The 22,735-nt window shown below is 36.8% G+C and overlaps 1 protein-coding gene across 8 annotated transcripts in view; it reads left to right on the forward strand.

Moving 5' to 3' along the window:
• The window catches only part of DENND6A (DENN domain containing 6A), a 48,844-nt gene extending 27,014 nt beyond the window's left edge, over positions 1 to 21,830 (forward strand). For 4 of the 8 annotated variants that reach the window (XM_059663200.1, XM_059663201.1, XM_059663207.1 and 1 more), the window contains 13 exons: positions 1,037 to 1,087; positions 1,855 to 1,910; positions 3,512 to 3,634; positions 4,597 to 4,692; positions 6,821 to 6,915; positions 9,054 to 9,119; positions 9,213 to 9,277; positions 10,225 to 10,314; positions 15,800 to 15,853; positions 15,961 to 16,070; positions 16,269 to 16,371; positions 17,568 to 17,642; positions 19,629 to 21,830. In XM_059663200.1, coding sequence (XP_059519183.1) covers positions 1,037 to 1,087; positions 1,855 to 1,910; positions 3,512 to 3,634; positions 4,597 to 4,692; positions 6,821 to 6,915; positions 9,054 to 9,119; positions 9,213 to 9,277; positions 10,225 to 10,314; positions 15,800 to 15,853; positions 15,961 to 16,070; positions 16,269 to 16,371; positions 17,568 to 17,642; positions 19,629 to 19,760 — 1,116 coding nt within the window. In that variant the 3' untranslated portion in view covers positions 19,761 to 21,830. The remainder of the gene's footprint in view (positions 1 to 1,036; positions 1,088 to 1,854; positions 1,911 to 3,511; positions 3,635 to 4,596; positions 4,693 to 6,820; positions 6,916 to 9,053; positions 9,120 to 9,212; positions 9,278 to 10,224; positions 10,315 to 15,799; positions 15,854 to 15,960; positions 16,071 to 16,268; positions 16,372 to 17,567; positions 17,643 to 19,628) is intronic. The other 4 variants (XM_059663206.1, XM_059663202.1, XM_059663203.1 and 1 more) reach the window with 4 other exon arrangements.
• The last annotated feature ends 905 nt before the right edge of the window (positions 21,831 to 22,735 follow it).

Raw genomic sequence — 22,735 nt, forward strand, 5'->3', positions numbered from 1 at the left:
GAGGGCAGGAAGAGATTAACCAAAGATCTTATATATGCATACTAGAGGCCCAGTGCATGGATTCGTGCACTGGTGGGGTCCCTCAGCCTTACCTGTGGGGACTGGGCCGAAACTAGCAGTCTGACAATCCCCTGAGGGGTCCTGGATTTTGAGAAGGCACAGGCCAGGCTGAGGGACCCTACCAGTGCACTAATTCAGGCACCGAGCCTCTAGTTTTTATATAATACATGTGCATGTAAATGCCACCAAGAATTCTACTTTATGGCTCTCCAGAGATGGGTGGTATTGCAACATACTTGGATCAAGTATGAATTACTAAAAATTAAAAGAAATTAGGAAAGCCATTGTTTTTTAGTCTTAAATGATCTTCTTAATATGTAATGTCAGACCAAACATGCCCATCCTAGGGTATTGTTCTCTATTAAATTTTCTTTCCTTCATTTTCTAAAATAAATTCGCATTTTGCTCTCAGGCTTTGTATGAGTGGGCTCTAAGTGCTTTTGCATTTAATTTTCTTGTTGGATTTATTTTTGGCAATGCTCTTTTAAATGTGTTCTTTTCTGTGTTTTGTTTTCTTCCCTGGGAAATCATCAAAAGTAGTACTTGTAGTCCTGGGTTGAGAGTTTTCATGGTTTCCTGTGGGATTTATCCCATAGTTTGGCAAGCTTGGAAGGGTGTGTTTGGGTGTGTGTATATTAATGAAGCAAAGATTGGAACAATAAACTGGAAGCGGTATGAAGTTGATGTCCCTTTTCTGTTTTTCAGCACATTTGCTTCTCATTGGTTTAGTGATTTCTGTGTTGTATGGGAATATGGAGACCTTGGTGCATTTACCTTTTGCTGTGACTGAAAATAAATATGACCTCAGTTTTTTAATCTGACATAAATACTTCGTTTTTATGGCTTTTTAGGTAGTGCTAAGTGTACCCTTTTTAGCAGCAGGATAGAGCATTTCTGATCCCTCTGTGGTGGGACTGGCAAATTATATAAAGGACATTCTTTTGTTACCAAAGTTAATTTCTTCTTTCTCTTCAAGGTACGGATTCCCACATGTCATGACAAACCTGGGACAACTCAAATAGTGCAGGTAGTGTGGTACTGTGGTAGAATAAACCAGCACAGAGAGTCTCTTTAACTGGCATTTTAAACTAGCAAATGCAGTCTTGGGTTTATGATACAATTCTGAATAGTACTGAAATATCCTATTAAATATTATGTTAATGAATTGATAGTAAACTTCCTAATATTTCTCAGATATTTTTCTTGTTCTTTCTCTGGTAGATACTGTTGAGAACTCAGAATTTATACTGTAATTTGAGGACAAGGGGAAAGTAAATATTTTTTTCAGCAAGATTTAATTCTAAAAAGTCTCTTATAGAGTGGTCAGCAGACTTCTGGTTTTAGCAAACTCAAGCAAAAGGATTCTGTAGTTATGATTGCCTTTCATTTTCCTCAAAGCTACATCTGTTCTAGGGTGGAGTTGAATTTTTTCATCTGAGACATTTTAACTAGTATATTAGCACTTCCATTGTTCTTTGAATTGAATAAAAATGTAGAGCAGTAGGAAAGCTAATTTTGTCTGTTATATATATCATATAGTATTATGGTAGTATTTCATACAGTCGTGAATTCATCTGGCCATTAAATAAATGCTTTAACCATGTAATGTTTCCTTGATCTTCTGCTGTTTAGGGGAGATGGGTCAGACCCATTTTCTGTAGCTTTCCCTAGAGGAAGAGAATCTTTAAAGATAGACAGGGCAATATGTTTTTTGATCATAAGATAAATAGGTATATTTAAAAAATCAATTTCTGTACAATTTAATGACATCTCTATTTCTTTTCTATCTCTTAGGCAGACACACACATATCTGTTGTTTTATCTACTGTTCATGAAGTGGATCTTTTCAGGTATAGAGTAAAAAAATTTAACTGCTTTTGCTTTTTGATGTTAAATTTCTTTAGAAAATGAATGTATATGAAATGTAGAAAAATACTGGAAAATAATCATTATGCTTCACCTTGACTGCATGTTACAAGCTTTGGTATTATAATGATATAAAAAAAAAATGCACTCATTCCCTGGCCTGTGTGGCTCAGTTGGTTGGAGCATCATCCTTACACCAAAAGGTTGTGGGTTGGATTCCTGGTCAGAGCGCATATCTAGGTTGCGGGGTTTGATCCCCATTTGGGGCATGTACAACCGATCAATGTTTCTCTCTCACTTTCCTTCCTCCTCCCCCCCCCCCCCCCCCCCCGCTTCCCTCTCTCTAAACTCAAACATATCCCACAGTGAGGATTAAATTTTTTTAAATGCACTTATTTTTTTAGAGATGCACTTTTAAGTATTTTGAGGTGAAATGTCATGAGGTTTGTGTTTTATTTTAAAGTATTTCAATAAGAAAAGGTAAATGAAGCAAAAATAGCAAAATATTGTTAACACTAGATGATATATATAAGGGAGTTCTTACATTATTATCTTTATTTTTCTGTATGTTTGAAACTTTTTAAAATGAAAAACTAAAAATTAAGTGCAGATAATCTAGCACTTAAAAAAGAAAGAAGGAAAAAGTAGCAATGTACTTTACACAGAGCAGCTAAGTAAGAATTTTTGAAATGGTGCCCAAGTTCCAGCTCCCTGGTGGTTCTCATGTGGAGCTTAGCTTGAGAAACCATTGTTATAAATGAGCAATTACTAAATATTAATACATATAATCAGAAGTCATGTGAAAGACAGTGAGTTTTGGTTTGCTTTTTTTTTATGTGTATATGGGTTTTGTGTGTGTGTGTGTGTGACTTGCATGGCATACTGCTTCAAAGATTATTAGTTTTATACGCTAGATGTGTTTTATGTACTGGACCTGGCACAGCCCAGTAACCCTACTTTTAGGAATTTATGCAATAAAAATGAAAACATACCTACACAAAGACCTGTATGCACGTGTTTATAGCAGCTTTACATACCACCCTAACACTGGAAATAATGCAAATGTCCATCAACTGGTAAATGGATAAACAAAATGAGATATGTGCATGGAATACTACCCAGCGATTAAGAATGAACTATTGGTAGATTATGGATGACTTTCAGAAGCATTATATTTAGTGAAATGGGCTAGATTTAGTATAAAGAGCTACTTACTGAATGATTCCATTTATATAATATTCTGGAAAAGGAAAAACTATAAAAATCAGGCCTTTTTTTAAAGATTTGATTGATTTTATTTTGAGAGAGAGAAAGGGAGAGGGTAGAGAGAGTGAAACATTGATGTGAGAGCCTAATATTGATCGGTTGCCTCCTGCATGCCCACTACTGGGGATCTAACCTGCAACCCAAGCATGTGCCCAATCTAGCCCGCAACCCAATCAAATTGGCAACCTTTCGGTGCAGGGACACAGCAACCAACCGAGCCACACCAGCCAGGACTCCATGTGAAGTGTTTAGAATGATTACATGGGAACTTAACAAGTTGGATAAATAACAATGTTCCTACTATGTAAACACCTTTCAGGTGTTTCTTCCCAGTTTTCTTTCATAGTCAGATGCTTTGGGAACTGGTGCTGTTGGGGGAGCCCCTTGTGGTCATGGCACCATCACCTTCAGAGTCTTCGGAGACTGTATTGGCACTTGTTAAGTGAGTACATTCGTTCATAATGGTGATAGTTGCAGCACTTTCCCATCTGTTATTTGCTTGTACACTCATTGCATTGATCCACACAAAGAAGTTAGTGCTCATTATAGCACCAATTTATGGATGCGAAAATTAATCAGGCTTCATGAAGGCTGGAACCATGTTCTTGTTTTTCTGAGCAACAAGCACATTCATTTACTTACACCAGTGATTTCCAACCCGTGTGCCCAAACAGGCAGTACCTGACTGTTTAGTCAGGGGCACTGACCGCTTTACCCTTAGATTGTCAAATTAAAAAATGACAACAGCCAACACACCTATAGCCTTTCGGTGTGAATGAATCAAAATTACACCAGTGCTCTTCCTTTGAGGAGCACGCCCACCCATTCCTCTCCCCTTCCCCCAGGTTGGTTACCTTTGCCTTTCCCTCTCCTAACCTGCAAGGTCCCTTCTTTTGCCTCTGTAACTTGTTTCCTGAGCCTATGGAGCCCAGCTGGCTCGCTTCTGCTACCTCTGTAACTTTCTAAGTAAGCTTTCTCTTATAACTCGAAAAAAATATGTACCTTTTTATTTTTGTCAGAGCAGCAAAAATATATTTTTTGGTATGCCGTGGAATTTTAGTAATTAGTTTATGTGTGCATGAGATGAAAAAGGTTGAAAAATCCCTGACATACACAAAGTTGACACCTGAAAAATATTAGGCATGTGCATGATCAGTGTCAGTAAAAGGCATCTGACAGAATCAGAATTTCACCTTATTTTCTGTCCCAAGTCCAATGTTCTTTCAATATGCCCCTTCACATTATGTATTTCCATTTGATTTGTAGTTTCCTGAAATGAGTTTGCCATTTATTGAAATAGATACATTATGCCATTAGGGGTATACTGTGTATGTGGATGTTTATGCTTATTGAGCGGGGCCTTTAATTTCTGTGTCCTTTGTTTGACATGTTCTCGCGCCACAGCTGTATTTCTCCATTGAAGTACTTCAGTGATTTCCGACCTTATTTCACTATTCATGATAGTGAATTCAAAGAATACACTACTCGTACCCAAGCCCCGTAAGTAAACCAATCAACTTTTATTAACCAATTACTACCTTTATAAACTGCAGAATCATTTTTGGTAATAATTTAAATTTTGAACTTATTGGCAGATTGATTTTGTAAAGTAAGGTTTAAGGAGCTGCTGGTTCACATTTCCAGAGTCAGCATCTTATTTTCTTTGAATGATTCATTTTATTAGTGGGAGCTATATTGTCATTAATAGCCATCCCAGCTGTACTGTCAGTTCTATCTTCTTTTCATACTTCAGGACCTGTTGTAGTATCAGTCATCTCTTCTTGCTCTATAATTTCCTTTTTCTTCTTCCTCTTCATTGAATTTGCATATAAACATGAAAGTTCTTCCTAGTCTGTAAAAGGGGAAAAATTATCTTATGCTTTCCCTTTTAGCTCCTGCTCTATTACTCATCTTCTTTTCATAGCTAAGTTTCTAGAATAACAATAAAAACCTCTATTTACTATCTCCTTTTCTTGGTTTCCTGGCTGCTTCTCAGTTCATTGCATGTTGATTTCTCCATCTCAACTGAAGTTGTTCTTGCCCAAGTCAGTAAGGCCCTTCTCACTGCTTGACCCAGTGGGTACTATATTGCCCCATTTTCCCTTTCTTATAACATTTAAGCGGTTGACCTTGAAAATATTTTAATCCTTGATACCACTCTTACCTGGCTGGCTGGTGGTGCATCTCACTCTCCTGTGCAGACTTTTCTTTCTCTGCCAACCCCTTAGATGTTGATATTCTTCAGTGTCGAGTTCTTGATTCTGATTTCATACTGATAATTCTTTCTGTACAATCTTATCTGTACTCATGACTTCTGTTAACACCTATATACTGGTGACTGAAGTTTATCTTCCTGGTCAAAATCTTTATAAGGTCCAGACCTATATATCCAAATTTATTTATTTATTTTTTAACCACATTTGCTACTTGGACATCTAATGTCACCTAAAACAAAACATGTTCAAACTTAATTCTTTTTGTTTCCTCTTTTTCCCCCCCTAATCCCAAGCCTCTTAGTATTTTCATGAATGCTATTACTTTTTGCTTAGTTATCAAAATCTAAATTGTCGTAAATTTCTTCTTAATAGGGTGTACATCGAGTTTACCAAATTCTGTCAATTCAACATCCTAATCCAGTGATGGCGAACCTATGACACGCGTATCAGAGGTGACACGCGAACTCATTTTTTTGGTTGATTTTTCTTTGTTAAATGGCATTTAAATATATAAAATAAATATCAAAAATATAAATCTTTGTTTTTCTATGGTTGCAAATATCAAAAAATTTCTATATGTGACACAGCACCAGAGTTAAGTTAGGGTTTTTCAAAATACTGACACGCCGAGCTCAAAAGGTTCGCCATCACTGTCCTAATCTTTCCAAAGCTCTCTTCCCAGTCCTCCTGTCTCTTTTCATATGAGCTGTTGCTTTTTCTCAAACCTCCTCCCCTCCTTATAGGATATCTTCTTCTAAATTTTCCATAGAGTAGCCTTTCTAATAAGTACATTTTCATTCATGTGGCATTGCTCTACTCAGTTTTCTAGAAGCTTTCATTTGCCTACAAGATAACATCTAAACTTCTTAGCATATTAACTTGGTACTTAATGATCTGGCCAGCATCTGCCCAACTACTTTTATTTGTACTTTGTGCTCTAGAAATGCTGAACTATTTGTAGTTCCACAAACAGATCATGATCTCACTTCATTGCTTTGCACATACTATTCATTCTCCTGCATCACCTTTACCAGTCTTATCTATTTGGCAAAGAACTCTTATTCATCTTTCATATCTTTGTGCAAATGTCATCTCTTTGATCCCATGGTAGACATAGTGTCTCCTTTGTAATTATTGTACATTTTATACCACTTTCACTGTGTTTTTTTTCCATTTCTGGCATCATAATTCAGTATGTATCCCTTTTAACTATGTGCTTTAGAAGGACTATGTCTTTTCATCTTTATATGCTTAGTGCTAAACATGGTGTCTGGCATATAGTTTATATGGAATACATTGAATGAAAGAAAACATAATCTATTTATGGTTCACTCAAAAGAAATTGTAAACTATTCTTCACTGATGGAACATTCATCTTTCTCTCACCTCATTTTTGTTTTGTTTTTATGTAGGCCCTCAGTCATATTAGGAGTAACCAACCCCTTTTTTGCAAAAACACTTCAGCACTGGCCACACATTATTCGAATAGGAGACCTTAAGCCAGCAGGTAAAGTATAAACTTGGTGTTCTGCTTTTTAGTGTATAATGTGGCTGAGCAGATTTATTTCTTCTCCTTTGTTTTTACTTTTTGGTTACTTTTTAATTATGTTGATGGCAGTCTTCTTTGAGGCAACCTGAATAAGGGCCTTTTGAGAAGAGCATAACTTCTCACTAAAATATGCAGGTATAACCCATCATTCCTCCTACCAAAAAACATACTTAGTGTTATAAACATGGAATGAATTATAGCTAAATGAAACCTCAAAAACGAGCTACTTTTTGTAAATAGCCCAATTAAAAAGGGATTTCCAACACTTGACTAAGTATTATACATTTCTGTGATGCTGGTATTGTTTAAAGAAGTAATCAAAAGGTGTGCTTTCCTTAAGAAATAAGATATATATATCTTGCTCATGGTGGCTTTTTTTTTTTTAATAAGATAACAAATCCACTTTTACTTGTTTCTTCTCAATAGATTTAAATCCTCAAGGAGTACAGCATTACATAGATTCTGTGTCCAGTGGCCTTAGCAAGAAGATTGCTTCCAAATTAGGCACGAACCATGCCACTATTTTCATAAGCCCGAGTTACCTTTCCCCAGATTACTCAGTTTGCCACCAGGAGTCACTATGTTGTTCTTGGTTGTACATGTAAAAACATATCTCTTGCCTAGATAGAATTCAGTTTCATTTTGAGCATAAAACCTTTAATTTTAAGAAAACAGTATGCTCTCTCTGGTTCCAGAGAGCCTACTTATATCCAGCAGTAATGGCCTTGGACCACAGCCTTCCACACATACTTGCCGTTTTAGAAGTCCGGTTCCCAGCAGGTCTCCACCAGCTCCAAGATGGTGGAAGGAGCCAGGGTAGCTGTTTTAAAGGTGTTTGTAAGTGAATACATGAATTCTGAGGTTGGAAGTTTTATAACTTTAGATAACTTAATGGTACCTCTGACATTCCTCACTGGACATTCCTGAATTTTTCATTTTGTTATCATATCTTGCCAGCTAATATTCTTGCTGATCTGAGAAATCTCTTCAGGCAGGTGAAGTTGCCAATTTAAAAGACCTAGGACTAAGTCGGGGGGGTTGGGGGGGGAAGTCTAGGGAAAGGAAAAGAGAAAGAAAGCCTGTTATATTTCATATGCATATGACACTTTTAAGTGTTTATCTTGAGGTATTTTTTTGCCAGTTAAAAGGTGCTTTAGATTGTAGCTTCTCTAGACCTCAAGACTAGAACCCCTCTGCATATGCTGCAGGAGTAGTTTGTTCACAGTAGCCCTGCTCAGGAGTCCTGTTCACCTGTGAATCAGACCTGGGGTTGTGGCATACACTATCACCACCTGGTGGCAGTGTAAGGTCCTGCAATGCAAAAGCAGAGGTGTGTGTGTTGGGGTGGGAGGTGGGGGAACCTTTAAATACTTTTGCATTCTAATTTAGAAGTTATTTTAATTCCATTTACTCTTAAAGGGTATTTTATGTGTATTTGGTACATAAATAATAAAGGTACAATCAGTGCAAAAAATAAAGTGAATTCTCAATATTATGTACTTCATACAAATATTTACAATTACAAGTTGAATGACAAAAAGGGAACATTTTAAGTAATGATAGATATTAATGAAAGATCAAGTACCTATTATATGTAATTTACACAAATTTTTTCTGTAATGCTGTAATAATCCAGTATTGTTTTTAGCCAGTTTTAAAGTACCAGTAATGAACTCTTGAATATATATATTTTGTTGTTATTAATTCTTACCTGAGGATATTTTTTCCATTGATTTTTTTAAAAGAGAGTAGAAGGGAGGGGGAGAGACAAAGAGAGAAATATTTATGTGAGAGAGACACATCAATTGGTTGCCTTTTGCACATGCCCCAACAGGTGCCAGGGGTCGAGCCTGTAACTGAAATATGTGCTCTTGACTAGAATTGAACCCATGACCCTGCAGTCCATGGGCCAACGGTCTAGCCACTGAGCCAAACCAGCAAGGGCAAACTTTTGAATATTAATTGATGTTAGGAAGAATATATTAGCTACAATATCCCTGACTAAGAATAGTCAGCAGATTATTAATCTTATAAAATTCCAGTTTTGTGATGTGAAATTTGAATAATTCTAAGAATCTTTCTAATGTATCTTTCAGGTGAAATTCCTAAGCAGGTTAAAGTGAAAAAATTGAAGAACCTAAAGACTCTGGATTCTAAACCTGGTATTAACTTTTATTAATTTAAAAATATATGCATATTGGGCACTTGTTAAAAAATAAAAACTTACTGCTTACCTTGTTTTCTTTACTTCTTAGGAGTTTATACTTCTTATAAGCCATATCTAAATAGAGATGAAGAGATCATAAAGCAATTACAGAAGGTAATTATTTGCCCATATTACTAAATTTCCTTATTCAGTTATGCAATATATAACTAGGCACTGTGTGCTTTATGTATAATAATGTGAAATGAACTCTCTCTTTTGAACCAATGCTTCCTAAAAATCAGGAGACTAAAGTAGCAGCAATTAATGGGCTTAAAATAGGGAGGTGCAGCTACAAACTAGTGCCAGATACTTGGAAGTTATAGTGAAAAAGTAGATTGTGCCATGAGGTAGCTTAGCATCTAATGCACTATAGTTAGCCTTTTTTGGAAAATGTAAATAGTATTGATACAGCAATTATGAAATAAATACAGTCTTTGTTGTGAACTGATATTTTTTAAGTTTGGGGTGAATAGTTTATGTTTTATTCTAAGGATTTTTTTCACAGTATATTGTATAATGAATTTCAGATTAAATTACTTCAAGATGAAGTTATAGGGTTTATTATACACACACACACACACACACACACACACACACACACACACACTAGAGGCCCAGTGCACGAATTCATGCATGGTTGGGGTCCAGCCAGCCTGCCCCAATGGGATCCCATTGGGCTGGGCTGGAGGGGGGTGGGGAGCTGCAGTTAGTTGGCTAGCCAGCCCTGCCCCCGATTGGGGTAAGGGGGGCTGATTGGGGGCAGGGCCAGCCAGGGAGAGGGGTTGCAGGCAGTTGGCCAGCAGGCCCTGCCCCCAATGGGGGTGTTGGGGGCCAGGCCAGCCAGGAGAGGCGTGATCAGAGTCCAGATCAGGCCAGTTGGCTGCCACAGTGTGCGTCGTAGACACCGATTGTTTTGGTCATTCATCGTTAGAGTTGCTGGGCATTTATATATATAGATACCATATATATGTATATTTTTTCATGCATCAGTTGAACTCTATATCCATTATTTTATATTCTCTGATACCAAACTATAGGTTCTTATTGTTTTCTCTTTTAAGGGTGTACAACAGAAACGTCCTTCTGAGGCTCAGAGTGTTATTCTGCGACGTTATTTCTTGGAGCTGACACAAAGCTTCATCATTCCATTAGTAAGTTAATAAATACATTTGCTTAACACATTGTTTGCGGGTAGTTTTTATCACGCGCTAACAGGTGGCACGGGCCGTTTTTGCTAATTTTTGCGTAAATGGCAACGTTCAGTAAAATTATGATAACTTTAGTTTACGTATTTATACGTTACCCGCATTCTACCGCTAGTCTATTAAAAACATATTAATACGTGTCCCGCGCCCTACTACACTGGTAGAATGTATAAATACGTTTCCCACATACAATGTGTTAATTTAATGATTTGTTGAAGGGGATATAAATGATTTTTTCATCCACCAAAACCTTATCTTAAGGTTTGTGCTTTGTCTGCTCATGTGTTTAGTGATTAAAAATAGAGCCCTTGGTGGAAGGGAGCTATGGGGGGGGGGGGGACATCTGTAATAATCTCAACAATAAAGATTATTTTTAAAAAAATAGAGCCCTTTAGGTGGAAAATGATTCTTCAAGTAAATAACATCCACAGAAAAGCTACTTATATCTGACAAACTAGATTTCAAGATAACGAGAGACAAAGATGGACACTTTATAATGATAAAGGAGACTCTACATCAAGAAAACATAATATATGCCCTCAACCAGGGAGCACCAAAATATTTAAAACAACTCCTCACAGAACTAAAGGAAGAAACAGATCAAAACACAGTCATAGTTGGGGATCTCAACTTTCCACTGAAAGCTCTAAACAGATCAGCCAAACAGAAAATCAATAAAGAAATATCAGCCTTAAATAAAACACTAGACCAAATGGACATATTGACATTTACAGAACCTTTCATCCCAGAATATCAGACTCTACATTCTTCTCCAGTGTACATGGACCATTCTCAAGGATAGACCATATGTTGGGTCACAAAACTAGCATCAACAAATTTAAGGAGATTGAAATTATATCAAGCATATTCTTTGACCATGATGTCTTGAAATTAGAAATAAACTGCAAAAAGGAAGTAAAGAAACCTACAAATTCGTGCAGATTAAATAACATACTACTGCCCTGACAGGTTTGGCTCAGTGGATAGAGCGTCGGTCTGCGGACTAAAGGGTCCCAGGTTCGATTCTAGTCAAGGGCATGTACCTGGGTTGCGGGCACATCCCCAGTAGGGGAGTATGCAAGAGGCAGCTGATCGATGTTTCTCTCTCATCGATGTTTCTAACTCTCTATCCCTCTCCTTTCCTCTCTGTAAAAAAATCAATAAAATATATTTAAAAAAAAATAACATACTACTAAAAAATGATTGTGTCAAAGAAGAAAGAAAAGAGATCAAAAGATACATAGAGACAAATGAGAATGACATTACAACATATCAAAACTTCTGGGAAAAAGCGAAAGCAGTAATAAGAGGGAAGTTTATATTGTTACAGGCGTTTCTCAAGAAACAAGAGAAATCTTAAACAACCTAACATTACATCTTAAAGAACTAGAAAAAGAAGAACAAAGCAACCCAAAGTCAGCAGAAGAAATAATAAAAATTAGAACAGAATTGAGTGAAATAAAGAACAAAGATTATACAAAAAATTAGTAAAATAAAGAGCTGGTTCTTTGAAAAGATTAATAAAATTGACAGTCCCCTGGCTAGACTCACTAAGGAAAAAAAGAAAAAGACCAATATAAACAAAATGAGAGAGAGAGGTCACTACAGACATCATAGATATACTAGTACAAAGGATCATACTAGAATATTATGGAAGAGTATATGCAACCAAATTCAATAACCTAAGAAAAATGGTTATGTTCCTAGAATTATATAACCTTCCTAGATTAAATCATGAAGAATTGGAAAATCTAAATAGACCAATCAGTAGTGAGGAAATTGAAACAACCATCAAAAACCTCCCCAAAAATAAAAGTCCACAACCAGATGGCTTCACCAGTGAATTCTACCAAACGTTCAAAGAAGATTTAAAAGCTATCCTTTTAAAACACTTATAAAAAATGGAAGAAGAAATATTTCCTAACACATTTCGTGAGACCACTATGACCCTGGTACCAAAACCTGACAAAGATAACACAAAAAAAGAAAAACACAGACCAATATCTCTGATGAACACAGATGCTACAATGCTAAACAAAATACTAGCAAATTGAATACAACAGTACATCCAAAAAATAATATATCATCATCAAGTGGGGTTCATTCCAGGGCACAAGGATGGTTCAGCATAATGCAAATCTATCAATGTAATATACCACATTAACAAAAGGAAGAATAAAGATCATATGATCTTATCAGTAGATGCAGAAAAAGCATTTGATGAGATACAACATCCATTTATGATTAAAATACTCAAAATAGTAATAGAAGGAAAGTACCTCAACATAATAAAGGCCATATATTATAAACTCTCAGTTAATATCATACTCAATGCTTTTCCTCTAAGAACAGGAATAAGACAAGGATGTCCACTTTTACCACTCTTATTCAACGTAGTGCTGGAAATCATAGCCAGAGCAGTAAGGCAAGAGAGAAAAACAAAAGGCATTCCAATAGGGAAGGGAGAAGTCAAACTGTCACTCTTTGCAAACAACACGATTCTGTATATAGAAAACCCTAAAGACCACCAAAAAACTATTCAAAACGATAAATAGTCAAGTTGTAGGATACAAAAATCAATGTGCAAAAATCCATTGCCTTTCTGTATACTAACAACAAAACATCAGAAAAAGAAATGAAAAAAACAACTCCTTTTGCAATTGCAACCAAAAGAATAAAATACTTAGGAATAAACTTAAAGAATGTGAAAGACCCATATACTGAAAATTACAAAGCCTTATTAAAAGAGGATGAAAAAGACACAACAAAATGGAAAAATATTTCGTGTTCATGGATTGGAAGAATCATCATAGTTAAAATGGCCATATTACCCAAAGCTATATACAGATTTAATGCAATCCCCATCAAAATCCCAGTGTCAGTTTTTAAAGAAATAAAACGAGATCATCAGATTTGTATGAAACCACAAAAGACCCTGAATAGCCAAAGCAATCCTGAGAAAAAAGAACGAAGCTAGAGGTATCATGCTACCTGACCTCAGATTATACTACAGAGCTACAATAATCAAAACAGCATGGTATTGGCAGAGAAATAGACACACAGATCAATGGAACAGAATAGAAAGTGCAGCTATAAAACCACAGGTATATGGACAGATTGTAAGGAACCAAAAACACACAGTGGAGTAGAGATAGGCTCTTCATTAAATGGTGCTGGGACAACTGGAAAGCCACATGCAAACGAATGAAACTGGATTAACGTTTGTCCCCATGTACAAAAATTAATTTAAAATGGATCAAATAACTAAATATAAGACCCAAAACAATAAGTTACATAAAAGAAAATATAAGTACCAAATTTATGGACCTTGGTCATAGAGAATATTTTATGAATTTGACCCCAAAGGCAAGGGAAGTAAAGGCAAAATAAATGAATGGAACTATATCAAACTAAAAAGCTTCTGAAAAAGCAAAAGAAACTGACAACAAAACAAAGAAGCAGTTAACCAGATGGGAGGTGATATTTGTAAACAATAGCTCCGACAAAGGTTTACTAGTAATTTCCAAAATATATAAAGAACTCATAAAATTCAACATCAAACAACTCAATCAAAAACTAGGCAGAGGACCTGAAAACACACCTATCCCAAGATGATGTATAAGCAGCCAATAGATATATGAAAAGCTGTTCAACCTCACTGGTAATTAGGGAAATGCAAATCAAAACTGCAATGAGATACCACCTCCCAGCTATTAGAGGGGCCAGTATCAACAAGACAAGCAATAACAAGTATTGGAGAGCTTGTGGGAAAAAGGGAACCCTCATTCACTGCTGGTGGGAATGTAGACTGGCACAAACACTATAGAAAGCCGTCTGGTGATTCCTCAAAAAATTGAGAATAGAGCTACCATATGACCCAGCAATCCCTCTCTTGGGTTTCCCTCCCAAAAACCTCAATATAATGTATTTTCAAAGATATATGCACCCTTATAATCATTCCAGCATTATTCATGGTGGCCAAGACATGAAAACAACCAAAGTGCCCTGCGATAGAGGGCTGTATAAAAAAGATTTGGTACATATACACAATGGAATACTACTCAGCCATAAGAAGGGATGAAATAGTGAGTGCCATTTGCAACAACATGGATGGACCTTGAGAACATTATGCTAAATGAAATAAGTCAGAAAAAGTTAAGAACCTGGGAGGAATGGGACAAAGGGGGTGGGGGGAATGGGAAATACCTGTAATACTGTCAACAATTAAAAAGGAAAGAAAAAGGTAAGAACCATGTGATTTCACTCATATGTGGGATATAAAACTGAAACTTGTGAACATAAACAGCAGCATGGTGGTTGCCAGAGGGAAGGGGGTGGGGGGAGAAGGAGGTCCTAATATATGGTGATGAGAAAATTTGACTTGGGTGGTGGGTACACAGTGTAATACACATATCTTGTAACATAGAAACTCACACCTGAAACCTGTATGTTCATGTTGACCAATGTCACCCCAATAAATTTAATAATAAAAAACAAAGAGACCTTTAGCCCAGCCAGTGTTGTTCAGTGGTTGAGCATCAACCTGTGAACCAAGAGGTCACTGATTCAGGGCACATGCCCAGGTTACAGCCTTGATCCTTGGTAGGGGGCATGCAGGAGGCAGCCAATTGATTTTTCTCTCTCATCGCTTTCTCTCTCTCTCTCTATTCCTCTCCCTTCCTCTCTCTCTAAAATCAATAAAAAAAATCTTTAAAAAATTGAGCCCTTTACAAAAGACCTGGATTGTCTATTCTTGTTATAACTGTGTAACTTTGGGAAATTACTTTCTTTTTTTTACCCTCAATTATTTTATTTGTAAAATGTGGTTAATTCCACTTGGGCAGGTCTTTTGAAGCCGTAGATTCCCAATAATACCTGCCACATAGGAGGGTTGCAAGGATGGAAAGAGATTATACATTTAAAATGTTGAGTGTATTTTCCAGAACATAGTTATTGAATAAGATTAATTATTATCATTAAAAAATGTGTAGTCCTGACCTGGGCAAGTAGGGTAGCTGAGTTTATTAGACCATCATCCCAATATACCAAGAGTGTGGGTTCGATCCCCAGTCAGGGCACATATAAGAAGCAACCAGTAAATGCATAAATAAGTGGAACAACAAATCAATGTTTCCCTTTCCCTCTCTTTTCTCTTCCTCTTCCTCTCTCTAAATCTATCAATAAAAAATGTTTTTTAAAAAAGTGTAGTTCCTTGGATTATGTAAAATTTACATTTTTATTGAAAGCCTGACTTCTTAATTCATTCTGAACTTTACCACTATGGGGGATGATGGTGTTGTTGATAGCTATTGAAAGACTATATGATGAAAAACTTGGAAACTCATTTCTTTTAAGTTGATTTATTTAATAAATGTTTTTGAAGAGTCTCTGGAAAAACTAACTTGATTGACATTTTTTTTCTTGGTTTTAGGAAAGATATGTGGCAAGCTTAATGCCTTTGCAGAAAAGTATTTCTCCATGGAAGGTATAAATATATTAAATTAAATTCCTATTTGAGTTCTCTCACTGTAATTAATTTCTTTGAACACATGCATTTCTAATTTGTAAATATAGTATGTTCTTTTTTTATAGAGTCCACCCCAATTAAGACAATTCCTTCCAGAAGAATTTATGAAAACACTTGAGAAAACAGGACCTCAGTTGACCTCTAGAATAAAAGGCGATTGGATTGGACTTTACCGGTTAGCTTTCTTTCTTTTTTACCCATCTGTACAGCTTTGTTTTTGAGAAGAAAAAACAAAAAGCTGGACTTGAACTTATATTCTTTTATTCAAAATTGCATTGTTTCACATGGTTCTTCCAGCTATAGGTAGGAAAGGTATTGAGGAGAGGAAGTAAGTCATAATCAAACTTTGCTGTTTTAAAATTGATTTTTATAGGCATTTTCTAAAATCCCCAAATTTTGATGGTTGGTTCAAGACCCGGCGGAAGGAAATGACCCAGAAATTGGAGGCACTCCATCTAGAAGCTCTTTGTAAAGAGGTTAGAGAACTGCATGTTTGTGTGATATTAACATTTATTGGGGGAAAAAGATAAAAGTTATCCTTAGAGGCTGGGAGGATAAAACTAGTAATAGCTAACACTTCTAGATCATGTGCTATATGCCAAGGACTGTGTAAGGTGCTCTATGTGGAAAATCTCTTTTAATTTTCACAACAGTTCATTAAAGTAGGTGTGTTATGATCTGCATTATGGGACACCTGAGGATTGTAAGTTAAGTGACTTGCTTCAGATCACATTACTGCTAAGTAGGGGAGTTAGCAGGGAGCCAGAGCCCACTTGCTTTGGCTCATAAGAGCTGACTGTACATCTCTTCCCTGGTCTGCATTCAGTGATCTTAGGTTAGTAGTTTAAAATCGGCTACAGTGGGAGTATTACACCACAGAAATTGGCAAATGCTACAAACCAGAGACTTTTTCTGGTTGTTAAATATTTTCCAGCATACCACTGGATGGAGTCAGAATTCAGATTCAAATAGTCTAACTCAGATTTTTTCCAGCATGCCTTATTAACCTCTTGGAGTTACTATTAATAATTTTTCCCTGTATTTGGACTGACGTTTTTATATTCTATAATATGTTACCAGACTATTTTAAGTTAAGTGAATACAAAGGATAGTCTCATTTTCATTTGTGTTTAGTTTGAGGTGGGCTAGCCTCAGTGTTAACTTTCTAATCATAAACTCACAGTGATTGTGATTTTAAGAGAAGGAGTACGACGAAGACAACCACAAATAAGTCCAGTAAGAGTTTATTTGAAGATGCAAAGTTTACATCCAGTATTATATTCATGTTCACAGTTATCTTCATTTGTTAGCCAATGTTCCTTATAAATTAAAATACTCACTACTTAGTGGGGGTAGGTAGTACTGATTGTACTTTGAATTGCAATTTTGTTTTTTCATGATTGATCTAAAAGGGCTATCTTAGAGTGAAGGTTCTTACATTTTCTTTTACTGACAAATATTCAATAATTGTTCTGGCTAATGTTGAAAATTATCTAATTAACATTGTTAGAATATCATGTACAGAATTATTTTTGTGCTGTCATGCTGTATCTTGGTTAAATACCCTGTTCTCCTTTTTGTTTTTGTCCTTCTCAGGAGTTTTATCTTTTGAAATAGAGCAGTTTGAAAATGATTTTGAGCACTTAACTGATTTGGGATTTGTTTGTTCTAGGACTTACTTCTCTGGACCCAGAAACACACAGAAGTAGAAACAGTAGACCTTGTATTGAAGCTAAAAAGTAAGCTGGTATGTAGCCAAAACAGCCAAAGATCTGTGAAGATATTTTCTTCACATTTGAGGTGACAGTCCATGATGTATCACAGATGTAACCTTTTTATTTATTTTTAATTAATTTATTTATTTACTTTAGAGAAACATAGACTTGTTGTCCCACTTATTTATACTTTCATTGGTTGATTCTTTTAAATTTTCCCCCCATATGTTTTTTTTTTTTTTTTTACTGATATCTTTTTTTTTTTTAATATATATTTTATTGATTTTTTAGAGAGAGGAAGGGAGAGGGATAGAGAGTCAGAAACATCGATGAGAGAGAAACATCGATCAGCTGCCTCCTGCACATCTCCTACTGGGGATGTGCATGCAACCCAGGTACATGCCCTTGACCGGAATCGAACCTGGGACCCTTCAGTCTGCAGGCTGATGCTCTATCCACTGCGCCAAACCGGTTTCAGCCCCTTCATATGTTTTTACTAGTGACCCATTGCGCGAAATTGCACGAGACCGGGGACCCGGCCCCGCCCCCCCCCGCTCCATGGGACTGCCCTGAGTCCCAGAGTCCCGCCCCACGTGGCCGGCGTGCCGCGGGATGGCCCTGAGTCCTGGAGTGCCGCCCTGATGCCCCGCCTCCGGGCCCTGCACAGTGGCTCTCGGGCCCCGCCCCTGTGGTGTGCATGCAGGGCCGCGGAAACCCTGGCAGAAGCCGCGTGAAGTGGACGCTGGGACCCCTACGCCCCCACAGGGCTGCAGGAACCCTAGTAGAAGCCATGCAGAGCAGCCACCACCCCTGCCCTCGCTGCCCTGCCCCCACTGTGCACACTGCCATCTTGTGCTGGTGTTATGGTGTGAGTGTCAATTTGCATATTGCCTATTTATTATATAGGATTGATTTCAGAAAGAGGAAGGAAGGGGGAGAGATAGAAACATCGATGATGAGAGAGAATCATCCATTGGTTGCCTCCTGCACACCCCCTACTGGGAATTGAGCCCACAACCTGGGCATGTGCCCTGACCCAGAATCGAACTGTGACATCCTGGTTTATGACTAGACACGCAGCCACTGAGCCACACCAGCCATGCGATTGGTTGATTCTTGAATGTGCAACCTTTATGTATCAGGATGATGCTCTAACCATCTGAGCTGCCAGACCAGAGCACAGACGTAATCTTTTTAAATGAGAGGACTTGAGATTGATAGTAGACCTGACTGAAAATACTTTGTCTCTCAAGCAGATCATAGTGATACCCTTTTGCCTGAGATGGTTCTCTCTCATCTTTGATGTTTCTATCTCTCTCTCCCTTCCTCTCTCTGAAACCAATAAAAGCATATGGGGGGAAAAATGAAAAGAATCCACCAAGAAAGCATAAATACGTGGAACAACAAATCGCTTTTTCTCTAAAGTAAATAAATAAAATAAATTTTAAACAAAAAATAAAAAGGTTACATCTGTGACACATCCTGGACTGTCACCTATATTTTAAAAGTATTTACATGGAGTCTAATGTGCTATACAAAATCATTGTCACTTATATTTAATGCCACATGATATGCACTAAGTATTATCAATTTACATGGGAGTTTTTCATTAAGCTCAAACAATATATTGTTTAAATGGCACGTTCTTTGCTTTTTCTACAGTTTCTGTAAATTCTGATTGAAGTGTACAAATCATTAGACCATTAAAATGTTTATTTAGAAAATATATTGCCGAAACTGGTTTGGCTCAGTGGATAGAGTGTCGGCCTGCGGACTGAGGGGTCCCAGGTTCGATTCCGGTCAGGGGCATGTACCTGGGTTGTGGGCACTTCCCCAGTGGGGGATGTGCAGGAGGCAGCTGATTGATGTTTCTCTCTCATTGATGTTTCTAGCTCTGTATCTCTCTCTCTTCCTCTCTGTAAAAAATCAATAAAATATATTTTAAAAAAAAAGAAAATATAATGTATTAATACAGACTCAGAGGATAACTTACATGCTTCCAAATGTTTCTTGTATAGTTGCAGGCTGATCGAGAGCATTTACCTGTGAAACCTGAAACTGTGGAAAAGTTACGGGGACACATAGATGCAATTATCCTAGCATTGCCAGAGGACCTACAAAGCATCCTGCTCAAAACGAGCATGACATGATATTTGCCAGGATTTTCCAGCCAGAAAGGACTGTGTGTGCATCATGAAGCATTACTGACATTTCAACTGGACGCACAAAGGAGATCTCCTGGAGTGGAAAATAGCCGTAAATGCTAGCTACAGGGTAGAAAGACTATACTGACTTTTTTAGTGCATTATTTTAAAAAATGGATATCTGTGGTGGTTCCACTTTAATACTGAAACACCGAAAGGCATTTCTATATTTTTAATCATGTTCTAAAGTGCTCTTATGAGAGACCTGTGGGACCATCGGTATAAGTGATTCTAAACTGCAGTGCTGGCATTGCAGATATTTTTTTTAAATTGGTGCTGTTTTGCCCAATCATGTTAAAACTCAGGGGGATATAAAAATAACATTCACACTGGTTACCTTCTTAAGAAGAAGGAAAGGACTGAACTGTCTGACTGTAGAAGTAACTAATGCTTTTGTAGTGCCTTCCGTTGTCCTACATGTTTCACAAAACCCGGCTGCTAGTCTTGAAGCTTTTTCTTAATTATGATATGTAATTATATAAGACATACTTTTGCATACTAATTGCTTAAAAACATGTTTCTTGTCTCCCAACATGTTTAGTAGTGGCATGGTATCCTTCCTCTTCCCCCAAACCCCTATTGTCATGTAGGTATCGTTTCATTACTTTCTATATGTTTTCCAATTTAATTTTATTAGTTTCTCCAAAGGCAGGAAGGCATCTAATATTAATTATGGAAGAGTTAATTTCCTCTTATCCTTTGCTAATTGGTTTCTATTTAAGTTAATTAGCTTGGGTGTTTTTCAAAGACATTCTAATAAACCTCATAATCAGCTGTTTTTTAAACTGAGCTATTCTTATTTTTAAGGCATTCAAAAACCTTTTATGTGGTAGTTAATTGAGTGACTGTAAGATGGATTTTTCAGCATTATTTGTTTGTTAGGGTTTTTCCCCCTTAAATTTATATTTCTCAGAACACTTTCTCTACTGTGTCTCACATGGGAACTTTTGCCTGAATCACTGTTATAGCTATTTTGTTGTTGTTTGTTTCTGTTCTGTTTTGTTTATACTACCTTGCCAAAAATAGAAGATCATGGTTTGGTTTAATCTACCAAATTTGTTTGGTTTGTGTTTGAATAGGAGTGTTCTGCAAAAGCCACTATTTTAAGGCACACATGACATAGCACATATGTAAATAGCTGCATCTTGAATTACCTTCTAAGTATCCAAACTGTGTTTGTAGAAGAAATGACTTCAGAAGCTATCCTTTTCTGTTACTGTAACTATTAAGTGCACTCCCCATCCAAGAAAGGCTCTTTGTGTTTGTAACTGTGGTCTTATACAGTCTCTTGAAGCATACCTCAAAGTCATAGAGAGAATATGGCATTTGAAATCATTTGCCTCAGATCATGTGAGTTATTTTGTGAAACAACAGTTATCCTTATGGAAAAGGCAACTACTTTTAAATTTCATATCTTTCTGGGAAACCTTATTTAGCTATAAATGGTCATCTTATTTTTCAAAAAGTGTATTTTAATAATTTCACAATTTATATGCAGTTTGTGACTAGAATTTGAAAGTTGTTAGTGTCATATCAAGGATCTTTTAAATTATACTACAGATGTATCATTTCAAGTTTAATTTGCATAGCTAAAGAGTATCAAAGGCTGCCAGTTAGCATAATAATTATCTTTATATTTACTGTATTTAACTAAAACCAAACAAATGTTGAAAATCCTATGATACTTAACCTGGTTTATCTATTAATTTCAAATTACTTGTAAAAAACAATTTAAAATTGCATTGGGAACCTGAGAAAGACTGACTGGTAATTTCATTTTTTGTGTGGTTTTCAGAGTTGCCCCTCCCCCCCCGTTTTTTTTTTTTAGGAGACACTGTTAAGATCTAAAATCTGCCATTTAATGTTTATCTCCACCAGCATCAGAAGAAATCACTGCTTCAGGGTGTTAAGTAATGCCTAGTGCCTTCTGTTTTCAGTGATAAAGATGTTTTGTGAAGGCATTTATGGTCATTACTGAAAACTGAATTAAAGGCCTTTGATTTTAAAACACTTGAATATCTTGTGTTATTTCTGAGTAAGGTTGGAATGCTTGAAAAAATGCACTGTAAATGAAATGTGTATTATGTGATTCCTTTTACTTTCTAACGTACTTGTTTAAATTCAAATGAAAACCTTCTTTTTGTTCACTTCACTATGAACAGGTGAATAGTCCAGTTTAATAACAGACAGATCAACTAAGTGATCTCATAGTCTTCTTATCAGTGTATTGATTATGAAATGTCCTGATGAAAAACTTTCAGCTTAATAATCCAGGTATTGTTAGATTGTCCTTTGTTTGCCACCTTTTCTTTTCTAACTTTAAATCTCAAATTACTTTTATTTCTTCCTTTCTAAAAGTTGCAAGTACCTGATACTGTTCTTTGGATTTTAATTTATTTATTAATAATAAAATATATTGGCATGGCCGATGTGGCTCAGCAGCTGAGTGTTGACCCAGGAACTAGGAGGTTGCCAGTTTAATTCCCAGTTGGGCCACATGCCCAGGTTGTGAGCTCAATCCCCAGTGGGGGTTTTGCAGGAGATAGCCAAATGATGATGCTCCTCTTTCTTCAAAGTTTCTATGTCTCTATCCTTCTCCCTTCCTCTCTCTCTAAAAATCAATAAAAACAGAGAATTAACATATCAGGAGAACCAAGATGGCGACATAGGTTAACGCCGGAGTTTGCTGCTTTGAACAACTACTTCAAAAGTGAAACCAAAAAACGGAAGGGACATCACCCAGAACCACAGGAACGCTGGCTGAGTGGAAGTCCTACAACTAGGAGGAAAGAGAAACGCATACAGACACTCAGAGGAGGCGCAGTGCTGAAGTCAAATTCTGAGGTGCGGAGTGCGCGGAGCGGGCTGGCGGCGGAGGGCGCCGTTGTTGTTTTCAATCGGGAGGGAGTCGCAGACTCTGA

The sequence above is a fragment of the Myotis daubentonii genome, chromosome 14 (genome assembly GCF_963259705.1).
Source record: "Myotis daubentonii chromosome 14, mMyoDau2.1, whole genome shotgun sequence".
NCBI classification, from domain to species: Eukaryota; Metazoa; Chordata; class Mammalia; order Chiroptera; family Vespertilionidae; genus Myotis; species Myotis daubentonii.